The 19244-nt window shown below is 43.3% G+C and overlaps 2 protein-coding genes across 12 annotated transcripts in view; one reads left to right on the top strand and one right to left on the bottom strand.

Annotated features, from left to right (window-relative positions):
• Positions 1–9278, bottom strand: part of PPP2R3C (protein phosphatase 2 regulatory subunit B''gamma) — a 38784-nt gene extending 29506 nt beyond the window's left edge. Inside the window, exons 1-2 of one of the 5 annotated variants that reach the window (XM_055291527.2) lie at positions 8700–9278; positions 3379–3506 (exon numbers count right to left, since the gene is read on the bottom strand). In XM_055291527.2, the coding sequence (XP_055147502.1) occupies positions 3379–3506; positions 8700–8757 (186 nt within the window). In that variant the 5' untranslated portion in view covers positions 8758–9278. Of the gene's footprint in view, positions 1–3378; positions 3507–6440; positions 6460–8645 lie in introns of those variants that run through there. The other 4 variants (XM_063645936.1, XM_055291528.2, XM_055291526.2 and 1 more) reach the window with 4 other exon arrangements.
• Positions 9279–9339: 61 nt separating this feature from the next.
• Positions 9340–19244, top strand: part of PRORP (protein only RNase P catalytic subunit) — a 157943-nt gene continuing 148038 nt past the window's right edge. For 2 of the 7 annotated variants that reach the window (XM_063645927.1, XM_063645929.1), the window contains exons 1-3: positions 9350–9433; positions 9744–11019; positions 14580–14712. In XM_063645927.1, coding sequence (XP_063501997.1) covers positions 10034–11019; positions 14580–14712 — 1119 coding nt within the window. In that variant the 5' untranslated portion in view covers positions 9350–9433; positions 9744–10033. Of the gene's footprint in view, positions 9563–9743; positions 11020–13834; positions 13883–14579; positions 14713–19244 lie in introns of those variants that run through there. The other 5 variants (XM_063645926.1, XM_063645928.1, XM_055291517.2 and 2 more) reach the window with 4 other exon arrangements.

Here is a 19244-nt window from a genome sequence, read left to right as displayed (position 1 = left end):
CTCCCACTATGGCACTCTTTCATGCATCCCCACTGATCACAAAACCCACACCACTACCTCACTGACACCATAATGTCCCAACCATGCCTTTTACTCAAAAGAATTCCAGTTAACTAGCCTTAGGAGATAACCAAAGTAGTGAAGTGAGTGTCCTATCTGGGGAAGGAATGCTGAACAACTGATTTACAGCCTTGTTGCCTCTAGCCAGACCAGGTGGCCTGCTGCTCAAGATAACCATAGCAACCAGATAATGCTGACCTTCATACCCTACCTGATCTGCTTTGCCCAGCCCAGCCTGCATACTCCACCCTAATATCAATTCCTGATTTTTTTTAAAAAAAGCCCTACCAGCTCTTTTCAGAGAGTCAGGTGCTCTCTCTCCCTTTTGCATTGAGAACCCAAGAACCTATGTTTGATAACAGTAAGATATTATTTAAGAATCCAGGTTAAATGAGATAAAGAATACAAAGGGCTCTGCAGTGCTTAGACACTCAATAAATGTCAATTCCCTTCTCTCTCCCCTCGGCTATCAAAAATATTCAGTTATTTAGCTGCCTCTGTTTAACGAAAGTGTGAAATGCAAAAAGCAGTAAAGGTATGTATGATGTAATCCCATTTAAAAAAATACACAGATACCCACAGAAATATGTAGAAGGATTCATATAAAATGTTCTGTTTACATTGTTGAGTGATGTTGTCATGGGAAGAGATCAACTTGTTTAGCCATATCTTTTCCTTTTCTACAATAAATATACGCTGGGATTACAGGCATTTGATTCTTAAAAGGTTGAGAAGTATATAGTACTATAGGAAGGTTTCCAATAAAAAATGTTCAGTTGAAAAAAATTTGCACTTGAAGAAATATTTCAGTATCTGGATAACTCACTTATATAAATACCTTAATCTGTAAGAACACCAGCTAAATCAATGTTTACTATACTTGCAAATAACGTTATAATTAATAGAGTTAGAAGGTAATAGGTTCAAGGGACATCCAGCTAAGATTCCAGTTAACCTGTATAGTGCTTACATTTTCCATAATACTAAATAGGTATTTTTTGGTAGACTTCACTTTCAGGTATAAATACCTTTTTATTTATTTTTTTTAAATAGACAAAATAGACCTCAAGAAAAAAAAAATAGACCTTAAAAAAAAAGATGGGGTGGGCCAGCATGGTGGCTCACGCCTGTAATCCCAGCACTTTGGGAGGCCGAGGTGGGTAGATAGATCACCTGAGATCAGGAAGAGACCAGCCTGGCCAACACGGTGAAACCTGGTCTCTACTAAAAATACAAAAACTAGCTGGGTGTGGTGGTGCACACCTATAATCCCAGTTACTTAGGAGGGCTGAGGCAGGAGAATCGCTTGAACCTGGGAGGCAGAGGTTGCAGTGAGCTGAGATCATGCCATCGCACTCCAGCATGGGCAACAGAGTGAGACTCCATCTCAAAAAAAAAAAAAAAGATGGGGTGTGGGGTGGTCTCACTATGTTGCCCAGGCTGGTCTCAAACTCCTGGGCTTAAGAGATTCTCCCTTCCTAGGCCGGGCGCGGTGGCTCACGCTTGTAATCCTAGCACTTTGGGAGGCCGAGGCGGGCGGATCACGAGGTCAGGAGATCGAGACCATGGTGAAACCCCGTCTCTACTAAAAAATACAAAAAAATTAGCCAGGCGTGGTGGCAGGCGCCTGTAGTCCCAGCTACTCGGAGAGGCTGAGGCAGGAGAATGGCGTGAACCCGGGAGGCGGAGCTTGGAGTCAGCCGAGATTGCGCCACTGCACTCCAGCCTGGGCGACAGAGTGAGACTCCGTCTCAAAAAAAAAAAAAAAAAGAGATTCTCCCTTCCTCTTCCTCACCCTCTCAGAGTAGCTGGGACTATAGGCGAATGCCCTACTATTGCCAGGTTGTAAACAGCTTTCTTTTTCTTTTTCTTTTTTTTTTTTTTTTTGAGACAGGCTCTTGCTCTGCCACCCAGGCTGGAATGCAGTGGCATGATCACAGCTCACTGCAGCCTCAAGCTCCTGAGCTCAAGCGATCCTTCCACCTCAGCCTCCTGAGTAGCAGGGACTACAGGTGCGCACCACCATGCCCGGCTAAGTTTTTTTGGAGAGACAAGATATCACCAAGTTGCCCAGACTGGTTCTCAAACTGCTGGCCTCAAGTGATCCTCCTGATTTGATGGCCTCCCAAAGTGATAGGATTATAGGTGTGAGTCACCGTGCCTGGCCAACATTTTTTTTTTTTTTTTTTGAGACAGGGTCTTTGCTCTATCACCCAGGCTGGAGTGCAATGACCCTACCATAAATAGCTTTTCTTAAGGTCTATTTTGTCTATACGTCCCTTCACAGCCATTTTCAGAGTTTTGGCACAAGGAAACAAATAGTCAAGTGAAATTCCTTTTTTGTTTGTTTGTTTGAGACAGTCTTGCTCTGTCACCCAGGCTGGAGTGCAGTGGCACGATCTGGGCTCACTACAACCTCCACCTCCTGGGTTCAAGTGATTCTTCTCCCTCAGCCTCCTGAGTAGCTGGGATTACAGCCACGCGCCACCATGCCTAGCTAATTTTTGTATTTTGAGTAGAGACAGGGTTTCACCATGTTGGTCAGGCTGGTCTTGAGCTCCTGACCTCATGATCCATCCACCTTGGCCTCCCAAAGTGTTGGGATTACAGGCATGAGCCACCATGCCTGGCCTCAAGTGAAATTCTTTAAGTTTTCCATAATCTATTTTTCGGTTTAGCCTTGAGCAAAATTTTAAAACTTTGTAACAACGTGTTGTATACCTGATAACATAATCCAGTAGAATACTTACTACTAATATCTATAATAAAAATTAGAAAGAAAAAGCCCACAGTTTAACAACTTTGTGTTTACATACCCACTTAAATCTAAACTTGGGATTTTATTGGGCTCAAAATGTTTTATAATAGCGATAAGATTACAATAAAATAATAAATATATAAAATTTAAAATATAATTGTCTATTTTTAAAACATAAAATTCTGGTCCTATTTTTAAAATTACTTTTTTCTGGGGGTGGGGGACAGGGTCTAACTCTGTTGCCCAGGCTGGAGTGCAGTGACACAATCACGGCTCACTGCTGCCTCAACCTCCTGGGTTCAAGTAATCCTCCTGCTTCAGCCTCCTGAGAAGCTAGGACTACGGGCATGCATCACCATGTCCAGCTATTTTTAAAAAAAATTTTTTTAGAGATGGGATCTTGCTATATTGCCCTGGCTGGTCTCAAATTCCTGGACTCAAGTGATCCTCCCGCCTCAGCCTCCCAAAGTGTTGGGATTACAGGTATGAGCCACCTTGCCTTGCCAAAAATTATATTTCATTTTTAAACTCTGCAGGACATGTGATTAGACACTACTTACCCTATAATAAAACCGGGGAATGGTCTTATAGAATTCATTTGTGTTTTTTCTACCTCCTTTCCATTCGGAGTAATATTTTGTAAATAAATCCATTTCTTCATCTTTTAATTCTTGTTCACTTTTTTTTTCTGGTAACAAAACAGATTAAGGGGAGCACTTTTAAAATCAAGCAGTACATTTACTCAGGTCATCCTATATATTATATTAATAGTTTAATTAAAATAGTTACAGTGCCAAAAAGGCCTTCACAATTGTGCTCAGACACTGAGCATATTAACTTTTTTGAAATACCAAGAATCACTATCTTCTACTGAAGCAGCCTCCTTTACATCTTCAACCATTTCTCAGCATGCTCCCTCTACTTCTGTTTATTGCTAAAGCTAGTCTCTTCCTCAAATCATTACCTCTCCTACAGAACTCCGTAGAGTGTGCCTAATTCATTCAATGAAACGAATTTACTGAGCACCTACTATGTACAGAGAACGCTGTGGTAGACACGGAATGACGGGTGAGCAAGACAGCCCCAGCCCCTGATCTCATGGAGTTCCAGCCTCATAATCACTGTTTCTCTACCTAATGTAGAGAAAACAAACAAAAAAACCCATCCTCTGTCTGAAGCTCAAAATTCAGGGCTCTATTACCCTGCAAGTCGCCTGCTATTGGCACGTGGCTGTCTCATTCAGCCAATTCCTCCCCACTTATTTGTGGACTACAGTGACTGGTACACAGTGTTCTTCACAAGGTCCTGCAATCATTTAGGATGAATAAACATTTATGTGGGTGACCATGGGTCCTGCAACTCTAAAGACTTTCACCTCTAGTTCATTCTGCCATTTGGTTCTATGGCAAGATCACAGATTTTACTTGATCCTTTTCTGAAATCTTAAGCTCAAATATACTCTCAGATCATCCTTTCTGGTAATTGAAAACCTCACTGCCATAACATTTCCACTTCAGCCTCGCTGAGCTCTTGAATTCTGTGATCTATTTTCTGAAAAGTTATTTTACTCTTTCTGGTCTCATTTCCTTCCCAACAAGCCTGTAATTGTTTCCGTGAATTCCTTTTATGACTGCATTTCTGCTGCATCTGTTAATTTTTTTTTTTTTGGAGGCAGAGCTTCGCTCTTGTTGCCCAGGCTGGAGCGCAATGGCACGATCTCGGCTCACGGCAACCTCCGCCTCCCAGGTTCAAGTGATTCTCCTGCCTCAGCCTCCTGAGTGGCTGGGATTACAGGCATGTGTCACCACGCCTGGCTAATTTTGTATTTTCAGTAGAGATGGGGCTTCTCCATGTTGGTCAGGCTGGTCTTGAACTCCTGACCTCAGGTGATCTGCCCACCTCAGCCTCCCAAAGTGCTGGGATTACAGGCATGAGCCACCATGCCTGGCCTATTATGTTAATTTTTAACCTTAGACCAAACCTATAAGTTAATTTCTTTACTACGGCTCAGTGCTGTTGTAGAAAACTGCAAAATTTTTCAAGTAGAGTCAAGACTGACAACTGACCACTGAAGTTAACAATATAGTGGTCACTGATGATTCTTGACAAGCAGGAATCCGAGATGAGTACAGATTTAACCAACAACTGTTTTAACAAATATTGCTATAAGAGGAACAGAAAAATGAGGAATGGCTAGAGGTGGAAATTAAGTCAAGAGAGTTTAAGATGGGAGAAATACCAGCATGTTTATATGCTGATGGGAATGATTAAAGAAAAACTGATGATGCAGAAGAAGGGACAACTGCATGAGTACATCCTTCAGGAGGCAAAAATGGAATCTACTACAAAGGATAGGATCTAGTACACTGATGAAGGAACCAGACTTAAGCAGGTGCTGTACAACCTATATAATTTACTTATTATTTTATTATTTCTCTCCACACTAAAGTGTAAGTTCTACAAAGACAGGGATTTTTGTGTGTTCTGCTATAAGCTACAATGGTACTTGGCACAAAACAGGCATGCAATAAATATCTGCTAAAAGAATGCAGTGGGTTCAAGAGTTCACGGGTCAAGAAAGCACACAAAGTACAAGTACAGGTACCTTCTTTTTTTTTTTTTTTGAGATTGAGTCTCACTCTGTCACCCAGGCTGGAGGGCAGTGGCGCGATCTTGGCTCACTGCAACCTTCACCTCCTGAGTTCAAGTGATTCTCCTGCCTCAGCCTCCTGAGTAGCTGGGATTACAGACACTTGCCACAATGCCTGGCTAAATTTTGTATTTTCAGTAGAGAGAGTGTTTCACCATGTTGGCCAGGCTGGTCTCAATCTCCTGACCTCAGGTGATCCACCCACTTCAGCCTCCCAAAGTGCTGGGATTACAGGCATGAGCCACTGCACCCAGCCAAGGACAGGTAACTTCTTTGAGAAGTTTTCCTATGAAGAGTGCAGAGAAATGCAGCAGAAGCTAGAGAGGGATGTGGGATCAAATGACTTTTTTTTTTTTTTTTTGAGTTGTAGTCTCGTTCTGTCGCCCAGGCTGGAGTGCAGTGGCATAATCTCAGCTCACCGCAACCTCCGCCTCCTGGGTTCAAGCGATTCTCCTGCTTCAGCCTCCCAAGTAGCTGGGATTACAGGTGCGCACCACTGCGCCCAGCTACATTTTGTATTTTTAGTAGAGACAGGGTTTCACCATGTTGGCCAGGCTGGTCTTGAACTCCTGACCTCAAGTGATCTGCCTACCTCGGCCTCCCAAAGTGTTGGGATTACAGGTATGAGCCACAGCGCCCAGCCCAAATGACTTTTTTTTTAAGACAGGGTCTGGCTCTTGTCACCCAGGCTGCAGTATAGTGTCATGATCATAGCTCACTGCAGCCCCAAACTCCTAGACTGAAACAACCCTCCCTGCATCAGCCTCTCGAGTAGCTAGGACTACAGTGGTGCACAACCACCCGGGCTAATTTTTTACTTTCTATTTTTGTAGAAACGGTGTTTCATTATGTTGCCCAGGCTGGTCTCAAACTCTGGCCTCAAGTGATCTTCCCATCTTGGCCTCCCAAAGTTGCTGGGGTTACATGAATGAGCCACTGGGCCTCCCGACACCACTCCCCACAACCACCCACCTTTTAAAAAGATGGGTGATATTAACAGCACATTTGTGCTGGTGAAAATGATCCAGTAGAAGGAAAATCTGATGATGTATGAAAGAAAGGATGAGGCTGGAAGGAAGTCAGTGAATACAGGGAAAAGAATGCAATCTAGTAGTGGAGTGGAGGGACTCTTAAATAGGAGCATGGACAGTTCATCTTTTTTTTTTTTTTTTTGAGACGGAGTCTCGCTCTGTAGCCCAGGCTGGAGTGCAGTGGCGCAACCTCGGCTCACTGCAAGCTCCACCTCCCTGCAAGCTCCGCCTCCCGGATTCACGCCATTCTCCTGCCTTAGCCTCCTGAGTAGCTGGGACTACAGGCGCCCACCACCGCACCCGGCTAATTTTTTTTATTTTTAGTAGAGACGGGGTTTCACCGTGGTCTCAATCTCCTGACCTCATGATCCGCCCGCCTTGGCCTCCCAAAGTGCTGGGATTACAGGCTTGAGCCACCGCGCCCGGCATCAGTTCATCATTTTAACAGTGAAGCCAGAGTGTATGAGCAACTAACCGTGGGGTTGTGGGGCTGAAAGAAATGTTAAGGGGGACAGGTGGGGTTCTCCTCTGACTGCTTCTCCTTTTTTTTTTTTTGAGACTGAGTCTCGCTCGGTCGCTCAGGCTGGAGTGCAGTGGCGCAATCTCGGGCTCACTGCAAGCTCCGCCTCTCGGGTTGAAGGTATTCTCCTGCCTCAACCTCTGGAGTAGCTGGGACTATAGGCGCCCGCCACCACGACCGGCTAATTTTTTTGTATTTTTAGTAGAGACGGGGTTTCACCGTGTTAGCCAGGATGGTCTCGATCTGCTGACCTCGTGATCCACCCGCCTCGGCCTCCCAAAGTGCTGGGATTACAGGACTGAGCGACCGTGCCCGGCCGACTGCTTCTCCTTTCTTAATGAGATATATATTAAAATACAAGTTCATCAGCTTAAAGTTAGAAACAGGTAGGACAGACTGCAGGTGTAGGAGATGAGAAGAATACAGTGTAAAAGAGTGTCGCCTGGGTGCGGTGGCTCACGTCTGTAATAGCAACACTTTGGGAGGTGGAGGTAGGAAGACTGGCTGAGGTCAGGAATTCGAGACCAGCCCAGGCAACTTAGCAAGACCTCATCTGTACTAAAAATAAAAAATTAGCCGGATGTGGTGGCCTGTGCCTGTACTTCTAGCTGCTCAAGGAGCTGGTGTGGGAAGATCCTTTGAGCCCAGGAAATCGGGGTTGCAGCGAGACGTCACTGTGCTGCTGCACTCCAGCCTGGGCAACACAGGGAGATCCTGTATCAAAAAAAAAAAAAAAGTGTATTTAGGGAAACACAGATTGGCAGTTTGGGAGATGAAAATTGAATGCAGGAGAATGAACGTCCAGGAAAACACGGTAGACATGACCAAAACACCTTCTTTAGATTAGTGGACTTGTATTAAAAGTGAGATAACTCAGCAGGGCGCGGTGGCTCACGACTGTAATTCCAGCACTTTGGGAGGCCGAGGTGAGTGAATCACGAGGTCAGGAGTTTGAGACCAGCCTGGCCAATATGGTGAAACCCCGCCTGTACTAGAAATACAAAAATTTACCGGCCGTGGTTGCGCGCGCTTGTAGTTCCAGCTACTCCAGAGGCTGCGGCAGAAGAACCGCTTGAATCCGGGAGGCAGAGGTTGCAGTGAGCCGAGATGCTGCCACTGCACTCCAGCCAGGCTGGGCGACAGAGCAAGAGACTCCGTCTCAAAAAAAAAAAAAGTGAGACAACTCACCAAGGTTCTGTTTTTCTCCAGCTACTTTCAACAGCCCTTAGTGCGGGTGTGGAATAGGAAAGATAGATTTAACGAGGTTAGTTAATAAGCAATGTGAAGGAGAAAAATAAAAGGAAAAATGGATTATGAAATATAAAATGGATTAGGAGGGAAGCAAAAAGCGTGATGGTAAAAAGGCGGGAGGACAATTATAGGTCCTGGTGGGGTTGAGGCGTTGTTGGAGCCGGGGTTCTAAGTTATTCTTCACAAATTTAGATTAAGACCATGGAAGTCAGTGACTAAGGCTGTTTTTCGTTCCCCTAGATTCTGCCCCAGGAAAGTTTGGGTCAAAATTCTCGGGATCCTTAAACCATATTCCACTCCGCCTCCTTTATCCGGAGGTTTCACAGAAGCGGAAAGGGCGGCTCCCCCTTGCTCCTCCTCCCCACCTCCCCCCACCTCTAGGAGTTTAGGGCCGGGCCATCCGAACGGGCGGCCCCTCCCAAAACTCACTGTTTGGACGGGTGTTGGGCGTCGCTAGGCGCCGACGAAGAACTTCTTTCCAGTCCATGGCCGACTCACGCGCAGCAGCTTCTGCATTTGCTGTTTCCTACCTGCTCCACCCCTACCAGCTCAGGCGTCAGCACCGCCAGGCCCCGTAAAGGTTAGGAAGGCCGTCCAACCACCATCTTGAACAAGGGCGGAAGTCTTGGTTAAAGAGGCAAAAACAATTACTGTCACTCCCGCGGAGAATACCGCTACCACGCTAACTGGGGGAAAAAGCTATGAAAGAGATGGAAAATGGTTCTCCTTCAGAGGCGACCCAAGCTCACCAAGCCGGATTTTAAAGGCCACGATAAGCCCGCGTTTTCCTTTAGCGTGGACCTTTGGCGCGTGCGCACCACGTGATCCAGGAGTTCATTGGTTCCGGCTTGAGGGAAGCGCTTTCTTGCACAATTTCTTTTCATTGTTCATTGTGGATATCTGGAAGCCTTTCAGGTCCCCTGAATGTAGTAGACGCTTCAGCAGCCGTCTCTTTCCCCTTTTGCCACTAAATGCTTCAAAATTGCCTTTTTTCCTCGCCGCCGGGCCAGGCGGAACGCCTAAGTCCGGGTCAGTCTAGTCCGTCGGCCGGGGCTGGCGCGGTGCATCGTGGGCACTGTAGTTTCCGCCGCGTTTATGGCCGCGTTAAGCCGGAGTGCCGCGTTGAGTTGTTGAATGAAGTGAACTTCATTTGTCAGCGATCGGTACGCAGTCTAGGCAGCGCCCTTCCTGGTCCTCTCTTCCTTTCCTGAGTCGTTGGCGCAGCTGACTCGCCACCTTCTCCCTCCCCGTCCCCCCATCGGAGTTTTGCGGTCTGTGGAGAGCTATGCAGGGTGAGGGCCCCTAGACTTCGGCTTTCGCCGCTGTTGGTGGTAGGCTGGAGTTGGGGGCTCCTGGATACGGCTTTGGCTTTACACCCCCTTTCCAGCAAGCTTCCTGTGGGAATCTGTGCCTTTTCAGGACAGCTGTAATCCACGCGAGTAAAACTGGGCGTTCCTTGTGCTTTTTCCTCAGGTTCTTGAACTGGAATGTAAGAGGCACCAGAGGATTCCTGCTCTCTCCCCTGGTTTGCGGCTTGCGATGTTGGACATCCCCGGATTGTTGTTTAATAGAGAAAACTCACCTGCCTTCTTGCTATTAAGTAGCCCCAAAAGCAGAACCTTGATTTGTCTGTAAGGAAGAAACACAAATCTTTTAAAAAGTTGCACTTTGACTCTCCACCGCCGACCCCCAATCCCTTTAATTTTGGTGTAGAAGAGGGTTTTTTCCAACATCTCACTATCTGGTGCTGATCTCACTGCATAATGACTTTCTATTTGTTTGGTATTCGAAGCTTTCCTAAGCTTTGGAAGAGCCCATACCTTGGGCTAGGCCCAGGGCAGTCTTATGCCTCTCTCTTTCTGGCAGACAGCTGTGGCATCAGGAACCAACAGAAGTTGTTTTCTCTTAAAACAATGTCTCCACAGAATACCAAAGCAACGAATCTGATTGCCAAGGCCAGATATCTCAGGAAAGATGAAGGCAGTAATAAGCAAGTTTATTCTGTTCCTCATTTTTTTTCAGCTGGAGCAGCTAAGAAGAGATCACAAATAAATTCTCAAAGTGAAGATCATGCCTTGCCACCTGTGAGGAACACTATTCAACTCCCAACACAACCTTTGAATTCAGAGGAGTGGGATAAACTTAAGGCAGATTTAAAAGGAAATACCGGAAAGACCAGTTTCGAAAGTTGGATCATTTCACAGATGGTTCGCTATCATAGCTCTATAGATGTGGCTAAATCTCTGCTGGCATGGGTAGCAGCAAAAAATAATGGTATTATAAGTTATGATTTACTGGTCAAGTATTTGTATCTCTGTGTCTTTCATATGCAGACATCTGAAGTTATTGATGTCTTTGAAATTATGAAAGCCAGATATAAGACATTAGAACCTGGAGGTTACACTCTTCTCATCCGGGGATTGATCCATTCAGACAGATGGAGAGAAGCATTGTTGCTGTTAGAGGACATCAAAAAAGTTATGACTCCTTCAAAAAAGAACTATAATGACTGTATCCAGGGAGCTCTCCTTCATCAAGATGTAAACACAGCTTGGAATTTGTATCAGGAATTGCTAGGTCATGATATTGTTCCTATGTTGGAAACTTTAAAAGCTTTCTTTGATTTTGGAAAAGACATAAAGGATGATAACTATTCAAATAAACTACTAGATATTCTTTCATATCTAAGAAATAATCAGCTGTATCCAGGGGAATCATTTGCACACAGTATAAAAACATGGTTTGAGAGGTAATTTTGATTTTTTTATATGTATGTTTTTATTCTTTACTTTTTTTTTTTTTTTTTTGAGACAGGGTCTTGCTGTGTTGCCCAGACTGGAGTGCAATGGTGTGTTCATAGCTCACTGTAACCACCGTCTCCTGGCCTCAAGTGATCCTCTCGCTTCAGTCTCCTGAGTAGCTAAAACTACAGGCATGTGCCACCATACCTGGCTAATTATTTTTAATTTAATAACTTTAAACCTCAAAGTAGCCATTCTTTTTTGTTGTTAGTTGCGGAGAATCATTCTATTCTGATTATACTTTTTTCCATCTCTTACTAAGCTTTATTTTCTCTTTAAGACAAAATTTTCTCTCTTTAAAAAAAGTAACAGCATACATAATTTGTGCTAATCTTTACCCATCACATAAAAGTGAAATTATATAGCACTTTTAATTTTTGCATTTTCTTTTCCTTTTGGAAGGATCATTAATTTTGTTTTCTTAGGCATCTAGTATGATGTGAGTACTTAATACTACTTATGGCCAGTGTTCATGGCAAGAAAAAAATGTAGCATTCTACTAGAACTGTCTCTGGCCATATTAGTATTTTCACAAGTTCCTCTGAAATCTAGCGGCTGAGATAATGTGCTTGTATTTATTCTGTCTACTCTCTCCCTTTTTTTTTTTTTTTTTTTTTTTTGAGAAGGAGTTTTGCTCTTGTTGCCAGGCTAGCATGCAATGGCACGATCTCGGCTCATTGCAACCTCTGCCTCCTGGGTTTTCTCCTGCCTCACACTTCCAAGTAGCTGGGATTACAGGCATGCGCCACCATGCCTGGCTAATTTTCTGTTTTCTTTTTAGTAGAGACGGGGTTTCTCCATGTTGGTCAGGCTGCTCTCAAACTACCTCAGGTGATCCACCTGCCTTGGCCTCCGAAAGTGCTGGGATTACAGGTGTGAACCACCACACCCGGCCTGTTCTGTGTACTATCTATAGTTCATCAACTTGGATGATTAAAGTGGACAGGGGGATATTGATCAAGCCTGATACATAAGCATTACAATGGAAAGTCTTAACCCTTCCAGTTTGTTTTGGACCTTTCTATCATTTGGCTGCTATCTCTCTAAAGCTTTCTCCTTTGGTTTGCTTTTGCTTTATTCATGTTACTGGCTACATACCTGTTTATTGCTTTAGTCTTTTTAAAAAAATTTTTTTTTTTTTTTTTTGGAGATGGAGTCTCACTCTGTCACCCAGGCTGGAGTGCAGTGGCGCAATCTCGGCTCACTGCAAGCTCCGCCTCCCGGGTTCACGCCATTCTCCTGCCTCAGCCTCTCCGAGTAGCTGGGACTACAGGTGCCCACCACCACGCCCGGCTAATTTTTTGTATTTTTAGTAGAGACGGGGTTTCACCATGGTCTCGATCTCCTGACCTTGTGATCCGCCCGCCTCAGCCTCCCAAAGTGCTGGGATTACAAGCGTGAGCCACCGTGCCCGGCCTGTCTTTTAAAAAATTTTTACTTATTTTTTAAAATTAATATTCTTTTTTAAAGAGGTGGGGTCTCGCTGTGTTGACCAGGCTGGACTCAAACTCCTGCCCTCAAGTGATCAGGTGTGAGCCACCATGCTTAGTCATTATTTCTTCATTAATTTGCTTCCTAAAAATTTCTTCCTTCCCTCTGTTTTTCTCTTGCCTTTTTTTTCCTATATCATGTTTACAGAGCTTTGAAGTAGTAATTATGCTTAATTATCTTAAACTTACTGAATATCAAGGGAGGAGGAGCCCAGTTGTGAAAATCTTTGAATACCAAGGAGTTTGAATTTTATTTTGTTATCAAGAATGCTGGATTTGGCTGGGTGCTGTGGCTCACGCCTGTAATCTGAGCACTTTTAGAGACTGAGGTGGGAGGATAGCTTGAGGCCAGGAGTTCGAGACCAGCCTGGGCATGGCGAAACCCTGTCTCTACAAATAACACAAAAATTAGCCTGGCATGGCGGAGTGTGCCGGTAGTCCCAGCTACTTGGGAGGCTGAAGCAAGAGGATCACTTGAATCTAGGGTGTCAATCAAGGCTGCAGGGAGCTGTGATCGTGCCATGTACTCCAACCTGGGCGACAGAGCAAGACCTTGTCTCAAAAGAAAAAAATAATGCTGGAATGGAGTTTTACAAAGGCAATTGCCAAGTGAGAAGAGTAGAAAGGAGAGGGATTAAGATTGAAAACAGGAAGATCTACGTGAATACAATTTTAGATTTAGGTGAGAGATGATGAGAATTAAGAACTGTGGAAGGAGAGAAGGCAGTAGAATCATAAGAACTGATGGTAATATGTGGAAGGGGAAGGAGGAAAGGATACATTGATTGAACAAATACATCAATACATAGTTTTTCAATGCTTCCAAATAGGCTAGGCATTGCGAGAGTTTTATAAAATCTATTATGACATTCTCAATTTAATTGGGAATACAATACCACACAGTGAAATAAGAGTGATGTGTAAGAGGTAAATTACTCTCAGCAGGAGCAATTTCTGGCAGCTTTATGGAGAAGGTAAGAGTTGAGTTTGGTTTAGAGGTTATGCTAGTAAGATCAGCTGCTTTCGGTAGACTTGAAGATGAGAGTTATTTGTTGGGTGGAGAACCGTAGGGAAGAAGGAGATCCAGAGCAGAGTACCAGCAGCTTCTTAACCCCATCCAGGATAGCAGCCACTTTTTAAATTAAACCATTCTACAGAAGTATCTTGAACTTTTTGGACTTCTTGCTTATAAGAGTTTCCAAATACCATGAATATCTTTCATTTCAGTAGGAATCTAACCTTCTCATGATTTGGTTTTGCAATCTTTTCACAGTGTTCCTGGAAAACAATGGAAAGGACAATTCACCACAGTCCAAAAAAGGTGAAGACCAATGTTTATTTTTAACTTGTTTGATTTTGGTTTAGTAGGTTTTGTTGCTATTGATTGAAAAATATTTAAGAACACCTTAAGGATAGGATAATTACAAGTTTGTAATTAGAGTATCTGAGGAAAAAAACATACTTTGCATGCAGAGACTTAGCAGTGCCCAAAATGTTTTTCCTGTGAGTACTGTGAGCCTATATGAAGTCTTAGAGATGTTTTTCCCTAGAGGTTCCGGACCCAGTTGTGTTTTTGGATTTATTTATTTATTTATTTTAATTCACCAATATGATATTCCACAGAATAGGAATTACTTTAAAAATGTCATCTGAGCTAGGTGCGGTGGCTGACGCCTGTAATCCCAGCACTTTGGGAGGCCGAGGCAGGCAGATCACCAGGTCAGGAGATTCGAGACCATCCTGGCCAACATGTTGAAACCAAGTCTCTACTAAAAATACAAGACCCTGTCTCAAAAAAAAAGTCATCCAAACGGCCAGTCTACTTTTTTGGGTTTTCTGGCATGCTAATTTGTGATATTATCAGGTTTACAAAAAATTAGATGTATGTGACTATCACAAAGGTTTTAATGTTCTTTTTTATTACCTTATAATTTCCTCATTGTTCATTTCACAAAATTTTTTTTCCAGAACATTATTTGGCATATTTAAATATTATTATTTAACAATTACAATTACAGTGGCCAGTGTTCAGCCTGTGGAAAAACCATAGAGTCTATTCAGCTGAGTCCAGAAGAATATGAATATCTTAAGGGAAAAATCATGAGGGATGTGATAGATGGAGGTGACCAGTACAAAAAGACAACACCTCAGGTGAGACTAACAAGTTTTATTCCTTCTTGGATTGCTTGTCTAGAGCAGGGGTCAGCAATTTCTGTAAAATGCCGGATACTAAATATTTTAGGCTTTGTAGGCCATTGGTCCCTGTTGCAACTTTTCAGCTCTGCTGTTGTAGTTAAGACATCCATAGATAATACATAAATGAATAGACATGGCTGTGTTCCAGTAAACTTTATTAAGGAAAACAAGCAGTAGGCTGTATTTGGCCTGCTGACTACGATTGCCAACCTTTCAGAGAGATTGCTTTAGAATTTCATAGAATAATTGGGTTAGACCATCATCTGTTGAAGTCAATCCTATTATATTGGGGCATAATAAGTGCACTTAAACTAAAAAGATGCTTATTCTTTCTTTTTTTTTTTTTTTTTTTTTTTTTGAGACGGAGTCTTGCTCTGTCTCCCAGGCGGGAGTGCAATGGCGCGATCTCGGCTCACTGCAAGCTCCGCCTCCCGGGTTCATGCCATTCTCCTGCCTCAGCCTCCCGAGTAGCTGGGACTACAGGCGCCTGCCAACACGTCCGGCTAATTTTTTGTATTTTTAGTAGAGATGGGGTTTCACTGTGTTAGCCAGGATGGTCTCGATCTCCTGACCTCGTGATCCGCCCGCCTCGGCCTCCCAAAGTGCTGGGATTACAGGCTTGAGCCACCGCGCCCGGCCAAGATGCTTATTCTTTCTGTAAGTGCTTCCAGAAAACTATGTTCAAGTAGACTGCCATGAAAACATTGTGGTTTCTCACAACTTTTCCAGTCAAGAGAGTTTAGAGTAACTTAAGATTATTTACAGATTTTCTTAGTATCACATTAACTGATTTGTGTATGTTGAACCATCCTTACGTCTCAGGGATAAATCCCACTTGGTGATGATGAATGATCTTTTTAATGTATTGTTGAATTTGGTATGCTAGTATTTTGTTGAGGATTTTTGCATCAATATTCATCAGAGATATTGGCCTGTAGTTTTTTTTTTTTGCTATGTCTTCGTCTGGTTTTGGTATCAGGGTAACACTAGCCTCATGGAATGAGTTTGGAAGTCTTCTCTCCTGTATTTTTTGGAATAGTTTGAATAGGATTGGTATTATTCTTTAAATGTTTGGTAGAATTGAGCAGTGAAGCCATCAGGTCCTGGGCTTTTCTTTGCTGGGAGACTTTTTATTATGGCTTCGATCTCCTTACTTGTTATTGGTCTCTTCAGGTTTTTTATTTCTTCATGGTTCAGTCTTAATAGATTGAATCTGTCTAGGAATTTGGCCATTTCCTGTAGATTTTCCAATTTATTGGCATATGGTGGCTCATAGTAGCCACTAATGATCCTTTGAATTTCTGCAGTATTTGTTGTAATGTCTTCTTTTTCATCTCTGATTTTGTTTATTTGGGTCTTCTCTCCTTTTTTCTTAGTCTGGCTAAAGGTTTATCAATTTTAACTTTTCAAAAAACCAACTTTTTGTTTCATGATCTTTTGTATGGTTTTCTTAATTCCAATTTCATTTATTTCTGCTCTGATCTTTATTATTTAGTCTCCCCATTTTGGGTTTGGTTTACTCTTGCTTTTCTAGTTCTTTAAGACGCATATTTGGCCGGGCGCGATGGCTCACGCCTGTAATCCCAACACTTTGGGAGACCGAGGCCGGTGGATCACCTGAGGTCAGGAGTTCGAGACCAGCTTGGCTAACATGGTGAAACCCCGTTTCTACTAAAAATACAAAAAAAAAAAAAATTAGCTGGGCATGGTGGCACGTGCCGGTAATCCCAGCTACTCGTGAGGTTGAGGCAGGAGAATCGCTTGAACCCAGGAGGCGGAGGTTGCAGTGAGCCGAGATCACGCCATTGCACTCCGGCTTGGGCAACAAGAGCGAAACTCCGTCTCAAAAAAAAAAAAGATGCATATTTAGGTTGTTTAAGTTTTTCTTCTGTTTTGATATAGGCACTTATAGCTGCTTTTGTTATATCCCACCGTGCCTAGATACATTTAATGTTATTATTGATAAGTAAGGACTTAGTCCTGCCATTTTGTTTTCTGGTTGTTTTGTGGTCTTTTTTTTTTCCTTCCTTTCTTCCCTTTAGTGAAGATGATTTTCTCTGGTGATATAATTTAGTTTCTTGTTTTTTATTTTTTGTGTATCTTTTTTTTTTTTTTTTTTTTGAGATGGAGTATTGCTCTGTCGCCCAGGCTAGAGTGCAGCGGTGCGATCTTGGCTCACTGCATCCTCCACCTCCTGGGTTCAAGAGATTCTCCTGCCTCAGCCTCTTGAGTAACTGGAATTACAGGCGCACACCACCATGCCCAGCAAATTTTTTTTTTTTTTTTTATTTTTAGTACGGACAGGGTTTCACCATGTTGGTCAGGCTGGCCTCAAACTCCTGACCTCATGATCCGCCCGCCTCAGCCTCCCAAAGTGCTGGGATTATAGGCGTAAGCCACCACGCTTGGCCTTGTTGTATGTTTTTTGATTGGAGGTTACCATGAGGCTCTCTGATACTTTCCTGTAGCCTATGATTTTAAGCTGATAATAATTTAACACTGTATAAACAAACAAGCAAAAAGAAAACTAAAAAAACTCTACACCTTTACTTCGTCTCCGTGCTTTTTAACTTTTTATTGTTTCTATTTATATCTTATTGTACTATCAATGTCTTGAAAAGTTATAGTAGTTATTATTTTTGATTGGTTCATTGTTTAGTCTTTCTTTTTTTTCTTTTCTTTTTTTTTTTTTGAGACGGAGTCTCGCTCTGTTGCCTAGACTGGAGTGCAGTGGCACAATCTCAGCTCACTGCAACCTCTGTCCCCCGGGTTCAAGCGATTCTTCTGCTTCAGCCTCCTGAGTAGGTGGGACTACAGGTGCCCGCCACCAAGCCCGGCTAGTTTTTTTGCATTTTTTAGTTGAGACGGGGCTTCACCATGTTAGCCAGGATGGTCTTGATCTCCTGACCTCGTGATTTGCCCGCCTCGGCCTCCCAAACTGCTAGGATGACAGGCGTGAGGCACTGCCTCACTAAACTCATTGTTTAGTCTTTCTAAAGATAAGAGTAGTTTTAGTTTACACACCATAGTTACAGTGTTATAATATACTGTGTCTTTTTGTGTACTTACTATTAACAGTGAGTTATGTACACTCAGATGATTTCTTATTGTTCATTAATGTCCTTTTTTTTTTATTAATTTTTTTTGCATACAAAAACAATAAACATTTTCTAAAAATACATACAAACAAAAAGATGCGTATCAAACATATTAGGAAGGTTGCACATGGGAAGTCGGGGAATAGAAATGGGGGTGGGAGTTAAAATAAATGAGAGAGGGACTTTATATGGATCAGTGATAATAACTCAATCCTCTATTTGACAAAGAAGAGGGAGAAGGAAGAGGAAGAAAAAGAAAGTGGGATAAAGGATCAGAAAGGGAGGAAAATAGAAAAAATTAGAGTATGACTCCAGGGTAGACCCTGTTTTGTTGTCATTGAGTTGGTTGGTTGGTTTGTCTGTTGTATTCTTCATGTTTCGCCAAGTTGGCCAGACTGGTCTCGAACTCCTAGCCCGAAGTGATCAACCCACCTCGACCCCCAGAGTGCCGGGACCACAGGCGTGAGCCACCACGTCCAGCCCCCACATTGCTTCTGGCCTCCGTGGTAGGCCTCCCAGACGGAGCGGCCAGGCAGAGGAGCTCCTCACTTCTACCCAGACACGGGGCGGCCGGGCAGAGGAGCTCCTCACTTCCCAGACGGGGCGGCCAGGTAGAGACGCTCCTCACTTCTTCCCAGACGATAGGTGGCCGGGCAGAGGCGCTCCTCACTTCCCAGACGATGGGTGGTCGGGCAGAGGCGCTCCTCACTTCCCAGACGATGGGTGGCCGGGCAGAGGCGCTCCTCACTTCTTCCCCTTTTCTTTTTTTTTCATTGAGATGGAGTCTCACTCTGTCGCCCAGGTTGGATTTGTTTTATTCAGCATAATCATTTTGAGATTTCACCCTTGTTTTGTGTCTCAATCATTCTTTCATTTTTATAATTGAGTAGTATTACATTGTGTGACTATTTTACAGTTTGTACATTTGTTGATGGACATTTAGGTTATTTCCAGTTTGGTGCTATTATAAATAAAGCTGATTAGAACAGTCTTGGACAAGACTTGGACAAGTCTTTGTGCTTTTGTTATTAGTTTCCTAGGGCTGCCCTAACAAATTACCACAAACTAGGTAGCTTCAAATGACAGACATTTACTCTCTCACAATCCTGGAGGCTGGAAATCTGAAATCAAGGTGTTGGCAGGGTCATGCTCCTTTTGAAGGATCCAGGGAAGAATCCTTCCTTCTCTTTCCTACCTTCAGAAGCCAGATCCTGGCAATTGATGGTGTTCCTTGGCTTTTAGCTGCATCACTCCATTCTCTGCCTCTGTCTTCACGTGGCCTTCTTTGTGTGTGTGTATCTCTGTGTGCCATCTCTTCTTCTTATAAGGCTACAAGTTATGGGATTTAGAGCCCACCCTAATCTAGCATGACCTTGTCTTATTTCATTT

Source organism: Symphalangus syndactylus, chromosome 9, assembly GCF_028878055.3.
Source record: "Symphalangus syndactylus isolate Jambi chromosome 9, NHGRI_mSymSyn1-v2.1_pri, whole genome shotgun sequence".
Lineage (NCBI taxonomy): Eukaryota > Metazoa > Chordata > Mammalia > Primates > Hylobatidae > Symphalangus > Symphalangus syndactylus.
Note: the sequence above shows the minus strand (reverse complement) of the source record. Positions and strands in the feature narration are given on the sequence as shown.